General features: G+C 33.5%; 1 protein-coding gene across 1 annotated transcript in view; it reads left to right on the forward strand.

Moving 5' to 3' along the window:
• The first annotated feature begins 693 nt into the window (after nucleotides 1-693).
• The window catches only part of LOC143262359 (uncharacterized), a 48,501-nt gene continuing 29,999 nt past the window's right edge, over nucleotides 694-19,195 (forward strand). The window contains exons 1-2 of the mRNA XM_076528189.1: nucleotides 694-789; nucleotides 1,897-2,589. Coding sequence (XP_076384304.1) covers nucleotides 782-789; nucleotides 1,897-2,589 — 701 coding nt within the window. The 5' untranslated portion in view covers nucleotides 694-781. The remainder of the gene's footprint in view (nucleotides 790-1,896; nucleotides 2,590-19,195) is intronic.

Here is a 19,195-nt window from a genome sequence, read left to right on the forward strand (position 1 = left end):
CTCTCTTTATGTGGCGGTGTTTTGAAATAGTCATGATGCACAGGCGTTACATAATGTAATAACTGTTTCATATCCTTATATTTTTCGTATGTAACAGATCTCTCGGCATCGCTATACAAAGATGACATTTGAAAACATTAATTCCACTTGGATATCTCCCGCATCACTATACCTGCAGGAAAATTCTTCATACCATCGAATGCCCCCTTTCATGCTAAACAACTTTTGTAGGAACATGTTTTCGATAACTTCACCCTGTAAATATATCCAATAACAAAGGTACTGTAAATAACCAGGCCCTAATTAGTCCCCGTAGGTTCTGCTTTCCCTTGCAAATCATAATTTTCATCAAGGCTCGGTGCGAGCCCGTTTACGATGGTTCCTTCAATTGACTCATTTCCACTAGCTCGGCCTAATCCGCCGCTGTTCTTTTTCTTTTAATTTAACCGATCGAACCGATCCTTGTAAAATCCGTATGACACGACCGGTCATCGCAGGTACATGTGCTTACCTGATAGCCGGCCGCGGTGGCTAATGGTTTTCCACGGGAGACGTTTTCATACCTGGCGCATTTTTTTTCGGGTAGTATCCTTTTGTCATTGTTCGTCTTTGCTGATTAGGACGTTCTGTCCTTTAGCAAGGACAGTATAAATACCCTGCCGATGTCAACGGAAACACTCATTCTGTGATCAGTGCAGCAGTGATCAGTGCGAAGACCTCGGCGAATTTTCTCAGTTAATTTTCCCAGTGAAGTATAGTGAGAATTTCTTAGTGAACTAAAATGGAATGGTACGTACATTTTTGCTATATTCTTCCGCGAACATTCTTCAGTCACTTGTTTTGACTAATGTTTTCCGTGTGTCGGGTATAAGAAAGACAATTTATTTTTACGAATTTAAATATTTATAAATAAAATATATTTTTCATCGAGATATGAGTCAACCTCTATTTTGGCCGGATACGGAGAATTCTCCCTAATTGACGCTCGGATAGTGCACGAAGATGGACAAGTCGGGAAGAGGAGATACGATTATTCAAATTTGTAAATTGAAATCTTGAAAATTAGAAAATTTAAATACTAGATAATTTAAAAAATGTACATTTATATATATAGAAATTGGAGAACTTAAAAATCGTGAATTTGTAAATCAAAGAATTTAGAAATTAAAATGATAAGATTTAGAAAATTTGGGAAGCAGATGATTTAAAAATTTGTAAATTTAAGAGTCGGAAATCTTAAAAAGCGTAAATGCAGAAATCAAACAATTCAGAAATTGAAACGGTAAGAACTAGAACATTTAGAAACCAGTTGATAACAATTAAAATTTCAGAAAACTGAAAAATCGTGAATTTATAAATCAAAGAATTTAGAAATTGAAATCTTAAAAATTTGATCATATAGAAATCAGCTGACTTCGAAATTGTAAATTTATAAATCAGAGAATTTAAAAACCGTCAATTTGATTTGAATTGGAATTGGAATCTTAAAAATCAGAAACTACAGAAACCAGATAATTTCGAAATTATGAATTTAGAAGTATGCGCATTGAAACATCGTGCCATTCGAAACGGATGGATCGAGAAATTGCAAGTTTTTCGGAACGGAAAAATGTGTTTAATCCTGGCGTATAGATATTTCCAATCTATTCGCTTATAAAAACGAGTCGTCTACAAAGTTGTCGATTCACCGATAACTATAAAAACGAGCCGCGAGGCTCGAGTAATCGTGTCTCCTCTTCCCAGATTGTCCATTTCTGTGCGTAATCCGAGCGTCAGTTAGGGAGACATTACTGTATCTCCAAACGTTTCTGGAAACTTGATTCGATTAAAGCTTCCGTCGTTTAATATACCGTTTAATATTACGTGCATACTAATTAATTGTTTCTTTTCGTTCAGTTCCAGAACTAATACTGAATCCTGCATTGAGTGGGGCTCCATAGAAGGTGGAGAAATCGAGTTCGAGTCTCTGACGGAGGATACTTTGGAGGGAGCATTACAAGTAATAAGGAAAAGCTTTTTCCCCAACGAGAGCATCTGCAAAGCCGTAAATCTGATATCGGCGCCTTGTAGCGTCAGAGCGCTCGAGGAGCTCTGTGTGGAAATTGCTAAAGACGGTGTCAGCATTGTTGCAGTCGACGTCAAGACTGGGGAAGTTGTTGGTGTTGTTCTCAATAAAATTAAGATATTGAGAGATCATCCGATGCCGAGAGATCCTGTAACTAACCCGCGACGTCCGTGTGGGCGCCCACCGTTTCGTCGACATCGCCCGGTCCTCTGGCGACCTTGCCAAAAGAGTTGGCTTGAAAGATTCAAGGATAATTGCGTACATCACCGGGCCAGGGGCTACGTAGATTTTCTGATTGCTATACACAGCAAGATAAATTTATTCAAATATTATAATATTGATTGTATTATGGAGTTGATGTTCCTGGCTACGCTGCCGGAGATGCAGCAGCGAAAAATTGGCGAGGGCTTAGTGTCCGTGTCCGTGGAGGTTGCCAATGCGCTGAATAATGGACAGCAAGTGAAAGTACCGATATCTGACACTGGAATTAATAGCGTGATCCATAATTTTCTGAGCATACCGAAGTTAGTGACTGCAATCATGACTTCCAATTACGCGCAGATCATCGCGAGGAGGTGCCGCTTAAAGGTCTTGGAAAGGATTAATTACAGGGGCTTTCGTTATAGTGACGTATCGTTCCGCAAGAGAATAGGGAAGGAGCATCGTGACTTCACTGTTGTAGCCAAGAAAATAAAGAACTAATCGACGGTTCAGAAGATATCGCAATGTCAAGAAAATTATATTTTATTTAGTATTTGCTTGTATTTAACAGGATTTCTATAATTTCGACCGAAATTGTCAATTATTATCTTCGAAATTATCATCTTTGAAATTATTAATTCTGAAATTATCATTTTCGAAATTGTTATCTTCAAAATTGTTATCTTCGACATTGATATCTTCGAAATCATTATCTTCGAAATTACTATCTTCGAAATTATTACCTTCGAAATTATCCCAGAAATTATTCTAGAAATTATTATTTTTGAAATTGTTATCCTAGAAATTACTATCTTTGTAATTGTTATTCTAGAAAGTGTTGTCTCCGAAATTGTTGTCTTTGGAAATATAATTCTCGAAATTATTATCTTTGAAATTATTATCCTTGAAATTATTGTCATTAAAATTATCATCGAAATGATTGAAATAACACCAATTGGCTAAAATATATTCGCTATGCAATCTCGTCGATGTAACACTTATCAATGAAAAGTGTAGAAACAAAACAATGAAATTTATACTTTTCTGCCAGGTTTCTCGTCGTTTCAGCCACTTCATGAAGGAACGGAGATCAGGCACTCGCGATCGGGCACTAATACTAAATAATCCAAACGGCGCGAAAGCGAAGATTTCACCCTTTGAAATGTATCTAAGAACACCATTCTACAGTTTTTTTTGTTAACAAAGTTACGGTATTTTGAATTTCAGAATTTCATTCGGAAGAGAATCCAAGGTGCTATACGATGGCAAACAAAAATCATAGATCAATACTTTCGGGCTCATTCGAAAGGGGAGACTTCGTTCGTTAAAATAATTGTGATTGCGTTTGCCAAACAATTTTTTGAACCACTCAGATCTATGCGAATATGAGAAATCGACAGGACGGAACCATTTTTATTTACAGTGCAGGGTATTAACGAAATAAAATTTATAAAACAGGAGAATTAAGATGCTACGAAACTGGGAAATTGGACTTCTAAAATGAGTAGAAAAACACCACCCTACGATATTTTTTAACGAAGTTATGGTATTCTGAATTTCGAAAAATGTTCGCCTAGAATTCCACGACCTCAGAAATCACATTAATCTTGTATACTTTTTTTCAAAACTGCTATAAATTTGCAACAAAGTATCGCAGATCAACGTTCTTGGATTCGTTGGAAAGGGAATACTTCGTTCCACAGAATCACGGTGATTTCATACGCCGGAGAAACGTTTCGAACTTATCAGAAGCACGCGAATTTGAAAAATGACCAACAAAGTTTCATTTTCGCTTATCGCTCGAGTTCCATCGAACCATTTTTCGTTTCGTGCGATTTATGGTGTAGTGCCGGCCGTGCGTAGAGCCAAAAATATTCGCGCTGAGTCGGAAATGTGATTATCATGTTCGCGCGACCTTTACGAAGGCGGCTGGCCACCCCCGGCCGCCGAAATTCAATTGGTCCAGCAAGTTTCGGTTGATCCAGCGAATCAGAATTTGGTGAAATATCGTTGGCGCACTTGTAACAATGACACGGAGTCACTACAGCTTCAGATGATCGCGATTAGGGCAAATTTCGCAGGAGTTAAACGATTACGCTGATTCTGGCTCGTGAGCACGCGTCGCGACGGATAATTTACGATTTTTCGATGATTTTTATGTCGAAATTATGAATGTCGGACAATTTTATTTCATAATTTTAATTGCTCCTGAACAAAAAATTTTCATCCCCTTTTTATTTTCTGCACGGTGAAACTGCCCCTTTAACAACGACATCCTGATGTTATCCCATTTTCTTGTATATTTTGCAAATTTATCAGGTATTAAAATAATGCGTATAATAAAATTTGAACTTTTTATCCCCTTTACCTATTTTATTTTAGAGCGGAACAGCCCCTTTTTAATTGCGATATGTAGATGTTACCCTATTTTTGTATATGTTATCAAAATTCTCATGACATTAAAAAGCTGTTTATAACATAAATTAAATTTTTCATGCCTTCCTTACTTTCTTCAGGGTGAAACTACCGCCTTAATAACGATATCTAGATATTACCTATCTCCATGTTTATTTCTAAAATTTTACCGTATATTAATAAAATATTTGCAGTGAAAATTAAATGTTTCATCCCTTTTTATTTTTCGTAGTACGAAACTACCCCCTGAATGAATGTGGTATCTTGTAGATGTTTCCCTCTCTGCATAATTATTTCTACAATTTTATTGGATATTAAGAAATTACTTCCAGCGAAAATTAGATTTTGCACCCCTTTTTATTTTCTTTGAGATAGAACTTCCATATTTTTAAAATTGCACCAGATATTAAAAAAATTTAAGATAAAAACTTAAAGATATTAAAAAATTGAATTTCTTTCCTTCGTTTATATTTTTAAGGGTAAAACTATCCCCTCCTTGCTCGAATGATATATATTCGATATGTACTAAATATTCAAAAATATGTTACAATAAAAATTGAATATGTTGTCATTTAAAACAATGCAGTCATATAATGTAACAAATATAAATTTTCTGTCTCGTGTAGAATTTATTAACGACAGAGTATGCTAATCAACATGACAATGAAAGAAATCGTATTTCAAGGGGTTAATTACGTCGGAGAATCTGTAAAATTTTTTCTCCGAGGAATTTATAAATAGCCCGAGGCTATACGAATATTAAAAACTTTATAATGAAGGGATCGGAATAGTTGAATTTTGTGGAAGGGTAATTATTCCTCAGACGAAGTTTGGTTGTTGACAGGAACAGCGATTCTTCGAACGAAATTTAAAATAAAAATTGAAATATCATAAGAATTTTATATTGTTCAACATTGTTGATAATCATATTTTATCAATTTATAATGGTAAATAATATAAATTATAACAATAGTAAGTTCTAGCCAGACCACATAGCTTATGTTAATTTTATAGCAATTACAATTTGAACGACACCAGTTAATGTTAGATTAATACGAATTTTAATTTCAGCAATGCTAATGCGAAAATTTACAGCAATTTGAATTTCGATGATATTAAATGATATGTTATTAAGGAATTTCAATAAAAGCAAAATGTCGAAGAATTTTCAGAGTTGTTGTATACTGTTGATAATCAAATTTCATCAATTTATATTGTCAATTGATTGTACAAAAAATTAAAATATACACGCGAATATTTACGCTAATTTCACGCACTATATTCTCGACATATGTAAATAACAATCTCAATCGCCTCTCACTTCTCAATCATCAGCCGATCATTGAATACATTGATTTTCACTTCTCTCGCATCATTCGATTCCGCAGTTATATCAATTATACAATTTTAATAAAAATAATCCCGAAAATATTATATAACTAATTAAAAATTGTTTCAATTATTGTTTTCATTCGTGATACACTAAATACGTAGCTTTCTCGTTATTAAATAAATGAATTTCCTTGTATATCAATTATGGAATTTATATACATCCATATTTCGGTTTCGTGAAATACTAAATAGAATTGATTCTCATATTATACAATAATTGAATTTTCGAACGTGATAATTATGGCATGGAACTCTTCGGAATTATAGCTGTGTTTGATTATTGAAGCACATTAGCGAGCCGAGAGATGACCAAGCAATATTAATTATGATTTCGAAAGTTTTCTTTTCGAAAGAAAATTACTGCTATATTTTTAGACACAATTTTTTTAACTTTATATTTATGTATATATGTACAAGAAAACTTTAATTCTGAAGATTTCTACTTAATTACCAATGAAATAATTATCAATTATGAATGATTTGAAAATTAAATAAACATTGAGACAATCTTTAACAAAAATGTACGTGTACATATCCATTTATTACTAATGATTTTATTCTCCACGATCTTCATGAAACTTCTTTGAAAATAGGTTTTAATAATTATTTCATATAAGTTCGTAACTAAAATAAATATTATAATTAAAATAAATATATTTATTTATGGAAAATGTTTTCTGTTCTTGATTTTCACGTAACTTCAACCAATGTAATATTTAATTATCATTACACATAAATTCAATTTAAATGAATGTTGAAATAATCGTAAGAATAATACGCGGTTGTATTTGTTTATAGAAGGTGATTTTCTCTCGTTAATTTTCATCGAACTGCAGAGGAAATAATAATAATAATTATTATTATTATGAACAAATTTCATTAAAATAGTTCCCAATTATTAAAAGGAGAATACGTTCGATAATGAATTTCTCCTGACGAATTGCACAGAGATTATTACAACAACAAATGTATATTTTATATAGACATGTAAAATCAGTGGCCTAATCGAAGCTTATCAAACATTCACGAAACCAGTACGAAATAATCCTTGCGCTGATAGCTGGCTCATTATCAATCCATCAAATCCATAATCCCCTATGCAACAAATACGACGTGAACTCGAAAGTCGATCATTCTCTTTCTCGTCGATCAATACCGTTGAGAGTTTCGCAAAATTTTCCGCGAAAATCTCGCATCAAACATAATTCCGCTATTCGAGTTTAGTTAAATGTGAATTCGAGCCGAATGATTTCGCACGATCCATCAAATGATAAATGTCGTCGACTGTAGAAATACTATACATTAAAAAATCACAGCAGAAGCTCAATGATTGTAAGAATCGTTGTAATACATGGCAGAATTCCGATACATGCAAAATACAATTAAGAAGAAAATGATAGAAATATTAGAAACTTGACGAAATACAATAATCAAATATAAAGATAGTAAAATGTAGAAACTATATAAATTCAGTAATCAAATGTAGATATATTCAAATATGGATACTATTTATTATATATTACTATATATATTATATTTATTATATTATTATATTATAATATAGATTATTAATATACAACAAATATAAAATTTACTGAATTTTTGAATTCATGTAGCTTCTACATTTTAGTATTTTTATATTTGGCTATATGTATAAACAATATAAATAGAGTATACGTAATAAATAAAGAAATATTAAAAATATAAAAACTGCACGAATGTAATAATCAAATATAGAAATACTAAAGCCATAGAAACCACTAAAATGCAACTGGCGAATATAGAAACACTAAAATATAGAAACTACGTAAATGGAATAGTCAAATACACAAGAACTAAAAATTTAAAAATTATGAAAGATGCAAAATAGGGGAAAACTATAAAAAAAGACCGGTGTAAGTTGTGATTACGAAAAATATAGAGTCTACAGAAAATGCAATAGTCAAATATACAAGTACTAGAAATTTAAAAATTGTAAGATATGTAAACTGGGGGAAAACTATAAAAAATACCCGCTGTAAATCGTGGTAGTACTAATATAAATGACAAATAAAATTAATAACTAATTACCAATGATCAAATATAGAAATACCAAAAATTTTAGAAAGTGTAGAAGATATAAAATAGGCGGGGAATATAACAAACAATATTATAAATGATAAAATTTTCGTTATCATCATTTTACACTTTTAAACATTACACGAAGCAAAATTGTGTAACTTAACAAAAAAAAAATTATTGTGTGTGTATTATACTATTTTCTATATTTAATATACATATAATTGGGTTGATGGTTTTAATCAATCATCTTCTCCTAATAGCATGTAATTACAGTCGCATTACAATATTCATCATACTCCAATCACAATCACAAATGGCGAGTTCTAATTACATTACAGCCAATATCGTATAATATTATATGTACATAGTCACCTTGTCACCGTCCACTCACCACAAACCACATCCAGTCTCTCACGAAATCAATATTAGCTTATAAGAAATTTATATTTCGACAACAGGAAACAATAATACCTCTCATCATATTAGTTTATGTCAATTTAACAGCAATTTGAATTTTAACGACACTAATTAATGTTAGGATAATATGAATTTTAAGTTCGAGAATATAATATTTTAATATATATAATAACATATATAATAATAATTTAATAATATTTTTTGTAGAGAACTTCAACTCTCATGATATTAAATAATATTTTTTGTTCAGGTATTAAAGCTCCAATAATATTGAACGGAATTATAATAACATCGATACGAATTTTATATTAAATTTATGGGATATATGATGCTCAATGTTATATTTTCATATGATATTGTTTAAAATTGTCTCATATTGTTCTTTTTAACAATGTTTGTTATATGACGTACAATGATTATTTATTGATATCACATTTATGAGGAATTTAGATATCAATAATTACTATCGCATAAATAACGATAACTAGATTGTTGCATCATTAAAATATTTGAATAATACAACGAGGAACTCAAATTTCCATGATTTTAAATAATGTTTAATTTATTAGGAATTCCAGGATCAATAACATTATACACAATGTAATCGTACTAAACCATTCTTATTAGGTTAATGCATAATTTAATACGGTAATAATGTATTAAATGCTGCAGCAATAAAAAAATATAAAAAATGTAAATTTGATAATATTATTAATTATATATATTTTATATATAAATATATATATATAATTAATAAAATATTATTAAATTAACATTTTTTATATTTTATAATATATAATTATAATTATGTATATATATATATATATATATATATATATATATATATATATATATATAATTATACTATATAATATACAATATAATAATTTAGTATAATATACAGTATAATATATATATGGTATATAAATATATATATATATATATATTATACTGTATATTATACTAAATTATTATATCGTGTATTATATAGTATAATTAAATACATTTATACTGTATATCATACTAAAAACTGTACATTATATATAATATAATGTAATACATTAAATACTATTTCTAGTATTTTACATAATTGCCAAAAGCTGAGTAATTAAATTATGTTACGTTCGCTATCAGCATAGTTATATTTATTGTATTTATTGCATTAAATACATTGTATCATCTTACGCGACATGATGAAAATGCCGCCAAAGTGAAGGCATCAATTCTCTAAATATCATGCTATGTGCTATAATTTTAAATAATTATATTCAGAACATTAATATGACGTTCTTTATGCTGCGGGCGAACGTGTTAAGCAATGATCCAAACGCCACGGGTTGAAATGACCTCGACGGTCCATAAACCAAAAATAATATTCTTCGTAATTGATCGCATTTTTTAATTCGAATCTTAACCGTTAGAAGCGATACGCAATTTCAATGCGTTCCTTTTAACGCTGCCAAAAACCTGTTCCCAGTCACGTCCCACCAAAATTGATATTCCCCGCCGTCGCCACAAATTTCCAATAAACTCGCCGCACCAACAGCGCCGCCGAAACCGAAGAAGGAAAACTCGATCGACACTCGCGTGTTTCCCGGTAACGAATCGTCGCTTTCGCCACTCCAACCACGAGTGCAAACACTACGTGGCTGCATCACCGACACCTTTAGGTGCTGGATCGGGGTGGGGTGGGGGGTCGTCGTTGGTGTTCGCTAAAGGTTGCCTCTGTGTTGTAAATAAACGGCGCGACCCGATCGTACTGAAGATAGAAGCCAATCATCCAGCAGGATTTCTGGTTTCCTTTAGTTCCGTCCCCCTCCACCGCTTTCTTCCGTACCTTATGGAGCATAGCAGTACTATCCCCCCCCCCAAAAAAAAATTTGCCGGAAAACGATATTCGGAGTACGTATAGACTAACGGTCGTAAGACGTTGCCCGCGACCATCGAAACCGTCTTCCGACGGTTAATCCGATACATGGAGTTGCGAAATTTCAGCGACACGGTTGTTTTTATGTTTCTGGTCTCCTGACTTCTGCGAACGGCGGATTACGATCGCCGGATATCCATCTCGGTGGACGTAGAATAAAGCAGACCCGATTTTCTGAAGCTTCGCAGATTATGGTATTCGGAAATAAAAGAATTTCGTAGCTTGCTTTCAAGAGCCTTTTAGAGTGTAACGTACGGAGAATCTTCCCACGAATTTTTTATATTCCCTCCTGAAGGCATACGCCAGGCTGGCGCCAGCCAGCCGGGGATTCATTTGTATATCGCGAGTCGAGTACCTCCGAGAGAGTACGACGACGAACATTTCTGGAGTCGGACCACATAGGATCATCCCCACTACCATTTTTCCACAGAAAAACTGACTATATAAAGGGCCCAAACGCGACCGGGAATTGGGCTAGTTTCGAGTCATTCGTCGACGCGGAAACATTAGTAACATCGAGTTTCAATTCTTCTTCCGCGAAAACTTACTTACAGTTGTAAAACCCAACGCGTAATAATTTAGTTTTTACCAGTTTTCTTTGGTTTCAAGTTTAATCATTTCCACCTCCTGTTTCAAACCAGTAGTTGGTATAACCCACCAAGATATATCTTAACCGCTCGAGGTATATCTTTATTTCTTTTCTAACCCTAATATCAATTTCTCCAAACACCTTATCCTAATTTTAAAGGTAGCTACCCGTGTCGAAATAAACATCGGCTGGTCTACGCACCTCATCCAAAAATTCCAATTACATGCAACCTCCGGCCACCCAAACTGCCTGGCCCTCGGCTCGTAACAAGAGCATGATAAGACGAGTAGTATTGTAGTCATTTAATCCTGAGATAGTAGCGTCTGAAAGCAGAGGAACTTAAATATTTTTGATAAATTATTTTCGTTTAATTTTAAATAGAATCGTACGTGTTTTGATGAAGGGCGAAGAAACGAATCCAACAAGTATAATGATTGAATACTTTCGATTGTTTAACCTCGATATGTTTGCGTTTGAAAGTTGATTACTTAATGTTTCGGACACGATATTGTTACAAGAATTATATCTCTTTTTTAATGTTTATGATAATATTGTTACGGCGACTTGTCCAAATCAAGTGGCTGTAATGTGAAACAGCCCTGTTGTGAACACCTCCTTAAAGAATAATAGAAGAGTGGGGTTGCCACGGAGGTGTGTTATCAACGGACAATCGAAGAGTCGGGATCGGACCGTCGAGCGGTCCAAAGATCTCAAACATAATTGAATTGAGTTGTATTATAGTTTATGTACTTTATTGTAAATAAAATGCCGCGACGCGAAAGAAATGCAGTAATTCGCAACAATATTATTGAATCAATTGTTTTCTCATATAATAAAGCACTCCTTAAAGTAAGTAGAAACATAAATTTTGTTTATTTATTGCACATGTCCTTTTGTATAATAAGCGATAAACAAGATAGTGACGAAATTTAACGTCACAAAAATAATCGGACAGTCCGTAGGTATAGGTGAACTAGTTTTTATCGATGGTATTATGGATAAAATGAAATATTTGGACATTTTTTAAAGAAAATTTAATTACAAGTGTTATAAATATGGGTGTACGTACAGTTTTAAGTTTTATTAGGACAGTGATCCTAAACACAAGGTCAGAATTGTACAGGAATATTTGTTAAACAATTGTCCAAAAGTACTGCATCCTTCTCCTCAATCGCCTGATTTAAATCCAATTAAAAATTTATGGGATCAACTGGACCACAAAATTCGTACAATACTTACAAAGACAACAACAAAGATAAAACAACGTTTGTTAGACGAATGGAAACGAATTTCGTCGGATTATTTAAATAAAGTCATCTGTAACATGCCCAAGCGATTACATGAAGTAATAAAACAAAAGGGTCAACCGACAAAATATTAATATTATGATAACGTGATTAAAAAGATTTTCATTTTATATAAAATTAATGTAATTCATTCACTGTCCGAATATTTTTGTGACGTTAAATTTCCTCACAATCTTGTTCATCGCTTATTATACAAAAGAACATGTGCAATAAATAAACAAAATTTATGTTTCTACTTACTTTGTATGAGAAAACAATTGATTCAATAATACTATCATAAACAATAAAAAGGAGCAATTGTTCTTGTATCAATATCGTGTCCGAATATTAATGCGAGTCACTGTATATATTCATTATACTCGTTGCATTTGTCTTTCGATGCTCTACAAGAATATCGGTAACAATATACAGAGTGTTGTATAAAAGTGTGCTGGAAACAGGAGTAGTCCTCAGGAGTAGTATCTTTTTTTCAGATACAAATATCAAGCGGATTACGAAAAAAAAACGAAAAAATGGACGTCGGATCTGTTGTACATACGAAAACCACACAATGGAGCGATAGAAAAAGACATATCCGTAGTTAACAATACATATGTAACAATAATTTAAACAATATTTATAATTGATTATGTTTTTCTTATTACATTGTCTATAATCATATTGTTCATAACTGATAATATTCTTTATTACTACTTTAGACAATATATTTGTACTACGTGACCTATAATATTATTTAAAAAAAATTGGTTAAGTAAACATTTTTATCACAATTAAATACAAAAATTACTTAACACGAAGATCGTCGTATGAAATTTTATATTCCAATCATATAATTGTAGTCAAAAATCGTAGGCAAATATTGTAGCTAAAATAGAAAAATATTGACATCCACAAAAAATAAGTACTTGGTCAATGAAAATATATAAAGTAAAATGTACAACTAAAATGTTTAGAATAAAATGTTCAAACAAACTGTTCGATAAACATGCTTAAAATAAAATGTTCAACTAAAATGTGTAAAATAAAGTATTCACAACCAATATGTTTAAAATGAAGTGTTCAAAATAAAATGTTCAACTAAAATTAACATCTACGAAAAATAAGTTCGAAACAATGCTTGTGTACGTCGATAGCGTCTGGTGTCGCATTTCGTATCGACAGCGCATTCAAATTCAGGAAACCTCGAAAACATGAAAACACCGATTTTCATAAAAGTCGCACGAAGTTGTGGATTGTGGCCAACTCTTTGAGCGAAAAGTGCGACGTGTGGCGTCGGGTGTCATCTGTCGAAGGAACGTGCAAACGTCGGAATACAAAAATTCTCCCCTCCACACTCTCGCCGATCCCATCGCACACTCTAACCGCCATTTCTGGCGCGGCTCCTATCGGGTCCCTTATTTCGTCGACGAAAAAATGGGGAGGTGGGTGAACTGGAAGAATGCAGTCTCAAGCCTCCGCGACCTAACCCAGTGAAATGAATTGGAGGATCGTGCCCCGACCGTGAAAATCGACGCCAGAAAAATATTTTCCTGGCCTTCGTGCTCCGGGCAACGAACGATGCCGATCTTTTGCGTAAGCCGCTTTCAGATATCTCGCAGAGTCGCTGAGATCGCTCGGTCCCCGAAAAATTCCGTTGGAAAAGTCGTTCGCCCATCGATAGCAAAGATTTCTCGCAGACGGAAGTGGTCACGATTTTTTTTCTTGCGGATTTTAGGGTCGAAGGTTTAGGTTAGGTGGACGGGTTTTTATGGAGCTTGGTGGATGGCGTATGAAATGGAGGGTTCGGGGTGTAGTGAAAAAAAAAGATTGCAAATTGAATTGATATTTTATATTGCTAGTAATAATAAAATTTTTTATTTCATTAAAAAATCATTCAAATAATTCAACAAATTATTTATTTATTATTGCAAATGATAAAAAAATATTTATTATGCAAATAAAATGTTATTTTTCATTTGGGTTTTAGAGAGGGACGAAAAGATTTAGAATACTATTTGCGCTGATATACATATGTATACTTAGTGAATAAATTTAGGATAATGTAAATTAAAGGGTTGGAACTTGAGTTCCAATATATCAATTACTAAAGAATTGAATTTGTATTACAAAGTTTCAATTATTTAAATCTCAAAATTTTAATTTTTTTAATTTTAATTTAAATATTAAGTTACACTTCTGCTTATGTCTACATGCTCCTATGTATTCAATAAATAGATTTTGGCTAGATTTTCTTTCTAATGTAAATTAAGGGTTGTTGACCAAGGTGATAATTACTGAAGGGGTGAATTCGGAGTGCATAGTTAATATTTAAAATAATTTCGAAATATTGATGAGTATTGATTTATTTTTGTCAATAGATTTAAGCTAGAACTCCATTTCCTTATAAATTTAAAGGTCCAGGGTTAATGACTGACGTGTATTAGTTACTGCTGAAGTAAATTTGGGGTGTAAGGTGAGTATTTTAAATTACTGTGAAATATTCACGAATGCTGATTTCAGTCAATAAAGGTCCGGCTTCCCTTTTCGATGTGAATGGAATGGTCGAGGGTTAATGACCGATTGATCGTGGGCAAAGTGAACATTTACAATCATTCCGGAATATTTCTGCATGCCGACGTATTTTTATAAAATCGACTTAGACCAGGTTTGCTAATACATTTCTATTAAATACGTTAAATAAATTTAAGTTAGCTTTCCTTTATTTTCTGAATCAGGGCGCCGAGGCTTGATGATAAAGATATCAACTATTGAAAGGGTGATTTTGAGGTGCAAAATTGACAGTTAAGATTATTCTAAGACACTCCCTGCGCTCTGATAATATTTTCTTGTCTACACGTATTCTGTAAGCAAGGGTTCGAGGTTCCCCTCTTGTACACAAGTTACCCAAAGGGGTGAGTTTGGGGTGCAAAGTTGGCAGTTTGTATTATTTTGGAAAGTTTGTTGATACTAATATTATTTATGTCATGTAAATTTCGGCTGGGTTCTCCTCTTTTTAATGTAAATCAGCTGGTTGCGGGGCGGTGTTGTACATCTAATTTACAGTAGGGACGAATTTTGGGGTGGAAAATTCACATAATTTTCGGAAGCTCGCAGATACTTACATATCTTTATTATGTAAGTTCATGTTGTACTTCCCTTTTAATATAAATCGGGGGATTGAGGGTTGAAGCTTCAAATGTTGATTGCCGAAAGGGTGAATTAGGGGTAGAAAGACTACGGTCTAAACTATTCCAAGATATTTCTTCGTTCTTAGAAAAATTAATTGACTAAATGTGTCGTAAATTAGCTTCCCAATATGCGTGCAAGGGTTGAGTGCGGTATGTTTAAGGCATCAGTTACTAGAAGGGTGAATTTAGGGTGCGAGGGTTTACGTAGTTTCCGAGGAGGTTGTAGACTCTATTTTTATGCGGGTACGTTTATGTGGTAGCCAGTAATTTTCATGACGTTGTAATGACCAGAACTATAATTCTAGGCAATCATAGGTCTGTTGAAGCTGGTGATACTTCTGATTCTAACCGCATTCCTGTTCTCTCTCGCTGCCGTAACACGGTTGATGGAGCTGACTGTCATCGTAATGTATCCGGAGCCCATTTTCGTTCTCAGACTATTTTCGAGAGTAGTCGTGAGTACATGTATAAAGGCAAATCTTACTTTCTGAAACATTCGCTCTTCCCATAAATCATCTTAATATTATGCTAATTTCTTAACATAACATTGGCTATTAACTTTTTAGTTTATCTAACAAGTAACTTACGTGGTCAGCATTAGTAAAATTAAGAAATTATTAATCACTGTCTCGAAACCATTTTTATGCAAAATAATCGAATATTCTTGGTAGTTGATTGTGATAATTTTTCAGCATTTTGCTAGTGGTTTTTCGGTTGATTTAGTAACTTCTGCGGTCGTCGTTAAAAAATTTAATATAAATTATATTATTCATAATCACTAAACCATTTTTATGCAAACTTCTGGTCAAAATATTTTAAAAGTTGATGGACAATTTTGTCGTGCCTCGCTAGTGACTTTTCAGTTTACCTAGTAACTTCTGTGATCGACGTTAATAAAGTAAATAATAAAATGAATTGCACACTACGAACGTGGTCCAAAAGTATCAATAACGTCGGGGTAATTATACATACTCGATCAGCAACAAGCGGTCCGAAAGCGTTCGTTGCTCGCTTTTTATTTAAACATTCGCGCTGGTGTCGACCCCGTGTATTTTCTCGCGGCATAAGCGCCCAGGAAAATGGAAAACTGTCATCGTGACTGAGGGAAGTCTGGTGAAATATTAGGTTATTACGCGATTTGGTAATCCCATATCGTCCCAGAATCCGTCGCGCGAGTAATTCGGTGAAATTAGATCAGCCATTATGCCGATCCGCAAAATTCCATCTTAAGAGAGATATTTCGGGCATTCGAAGGGATCATTAAACTCTCTAATTGTAAGTCGGCTTCATCAAAAACATCACTGACTTCTAATTTTTCTGAAATTTTAATTTCTATAATATTTTCAGACGCGTTTATAAATTCATTTCAAAAGGACATTCTATTTAAGCGTTTCAAATAAAATGTTTCACTAAAATGTTTAACTAAAATGATCATCTAAAATAATCACACACACACACACACACACACACACACACACAACTAAAATGTTTACAATTAAATGTTTGAAATGAATCATTCGTCTAAAATGTTTGAAATGTCTTTCTACCCCTAATTCACCCTTTCGGCAATCAACATTTGAAGCTTCAACCCTCAATCCCCCGATTTATATTAAAAGGGAAGTACAACATGAACTTACATAATAAAGATATGGAAGTATCTGCGAGCTTCCGAAAATTATGTGAATTTTCCACCCCAAAATTCGTCCCTACTGTAAATTAGATGTACAACACCGCCCCGCAACCAGCTGATTTACATTAAAAAGAGGAGAACCCAGCCGAAATTTACATGACATAAATAATATTAGTATCAACAAACTTTCCAAAATAATACAAACTGCCAACTTTGCACCCCAAACTCACCCCTTTGGGTAACTTGTGTACAAGAGGGGAACCTCGAACCCTTGCTTACAGAATACGTGTAGACAAGAAAATATTATCAGAGCGCAGGGAGTGTCTTAGAATAATCTTAACTGTCAATTTTGCACCTCAAAATCACCCTTTCAATAGTTGATATCTTTATCATCAAGCCTCGGCGCCCTGATTCAGAAAATAAAGGAAAGCTAACTTAAATTTATTTAACGTATTTAATAGAAATGTATTAGCAAACCTGGTCTAAGTCGATTTTATAAAAATACGTCGGCATGCAGAAATATTCCGGAATGATTGTAAATGTTCACTTTGCCCACGATCAATCGGTCATTAACCCTCGACCATTCCATTCACATCGAAAAGGGAAGCCGGACCTTTATTGACTGAAATCAGCATTCGTGAATATTTCACAGTAATTTAAAATACTCACCTTACACCCCAAATTTACTTCAGCAGTAACTAATACACGTCAGTCATTAACCCTGGACCTTTAAATTTATAAGGAAATGGAGTTCTAGCTTAAATCTATTGACAAAAATAAATCAATACTCATCAATATTTCGAAATTATTTTAAATATTAACTATGCACTCCGAATTCACCCCTTCAGTAATTATCACCTTGGTCAACAACCCTTAATTTACATTAGAAAGAAAATCTAGCCAAAATCTATTTATTGAATACATAGGAGCATGTAGACATAAGCAGAAGTGTAACTTAATATTTAAATTAAAATTAAAAAAATTAAAATTTTGAGATTTAAATAATTGAAACTTTGTAATACAAATTCAATTCTTTAGTAATTGATATATTGGAACTCAAGTTCCAACCCTTTAATTTACATTATCCTAAATTTATTCACTAAGTATACATATGTATATCAGCGCAAATAGTATTCTAAATCTTTTCGTCCCTCTCTAAAACCCAAATGAAAAATAACATTTTATTTGCATAATAAATATTTTTTTATCATTTGCAATAATAAATAAATAATTTGTTGAATTATTTGAATGATTTTTTAATGAAATAAAAAATTTTATTATTACTAGCAATATAAAATATCAATTCAATTTGCAATCTTTTTTTTTCACTACACCCCGAACCCTCCATTTCATACGCCATCCACCAAGCTCCATAAAAACCCGTCCACCTAACCTAAACCTTCGACCCTAAAATCCGCAAGAAAAAAAATCGTGACCACTTCCGTCTGCGAGAAATCTTTGCTATCGATGGGCGAACGACTTTTCCAACGGAATTTTTCGGGGACCGAGCGATCTCAGCGACTCTGCGAGATATCTGAAAGCGGCTTACGCAAAAGATCGGCATCGTTCGTTGCCCGGAGCACGAAGGCCAGGAAAATATTTTTCTGGCGTCGATTTTCACGGTCGGGGCACGATCCTCCAATTCATTTCACTGGGTTAGGTCGCGGAGGCTTGAGACTGCATTCTTCCAGTTCACCCACCTCCCCATTTTTTCGTCGACGAAATAAGGGACCCGATAGGAGCCGCGCCAGAAATGGCGGTTAGAGTGTGCGATGGGATCGGCGAGAGTGTGGAGGGGAGAATTTTTGTATTCCGACGTTTGCACGTTCCTTCGACAGATGACACCCGACGCCACACGTCGCACTTTTCGCTCAAAGAGTTGGCCACAATCCACAACTTCGTGCGACTTTTATGAAAATCGGTGTTTTCATGTTTTCGAGGTTTCCTGAATTTGAATGCGCTGTCGATACGAAATGCGACACCAGACGCTATCGACGTACACAAGCATTGTTTCGAACTTATTT

Source organism: Megalopta genalis, unplaced genomic scaffold (assembly GCF_051020955.1).
Source record: "Megalopta genalis isolate 19385.01 unplaced genomic scaffold, iyMegGena1_principal scaffold0119, whole genome shotgun sequence".
Classification (NCBI taxonomy): Eukaryota; Metazoa; Arthropoda; class Insecta; order Hymenoptera; family Halictidae; genus Megalopta; species Megalopta genalis.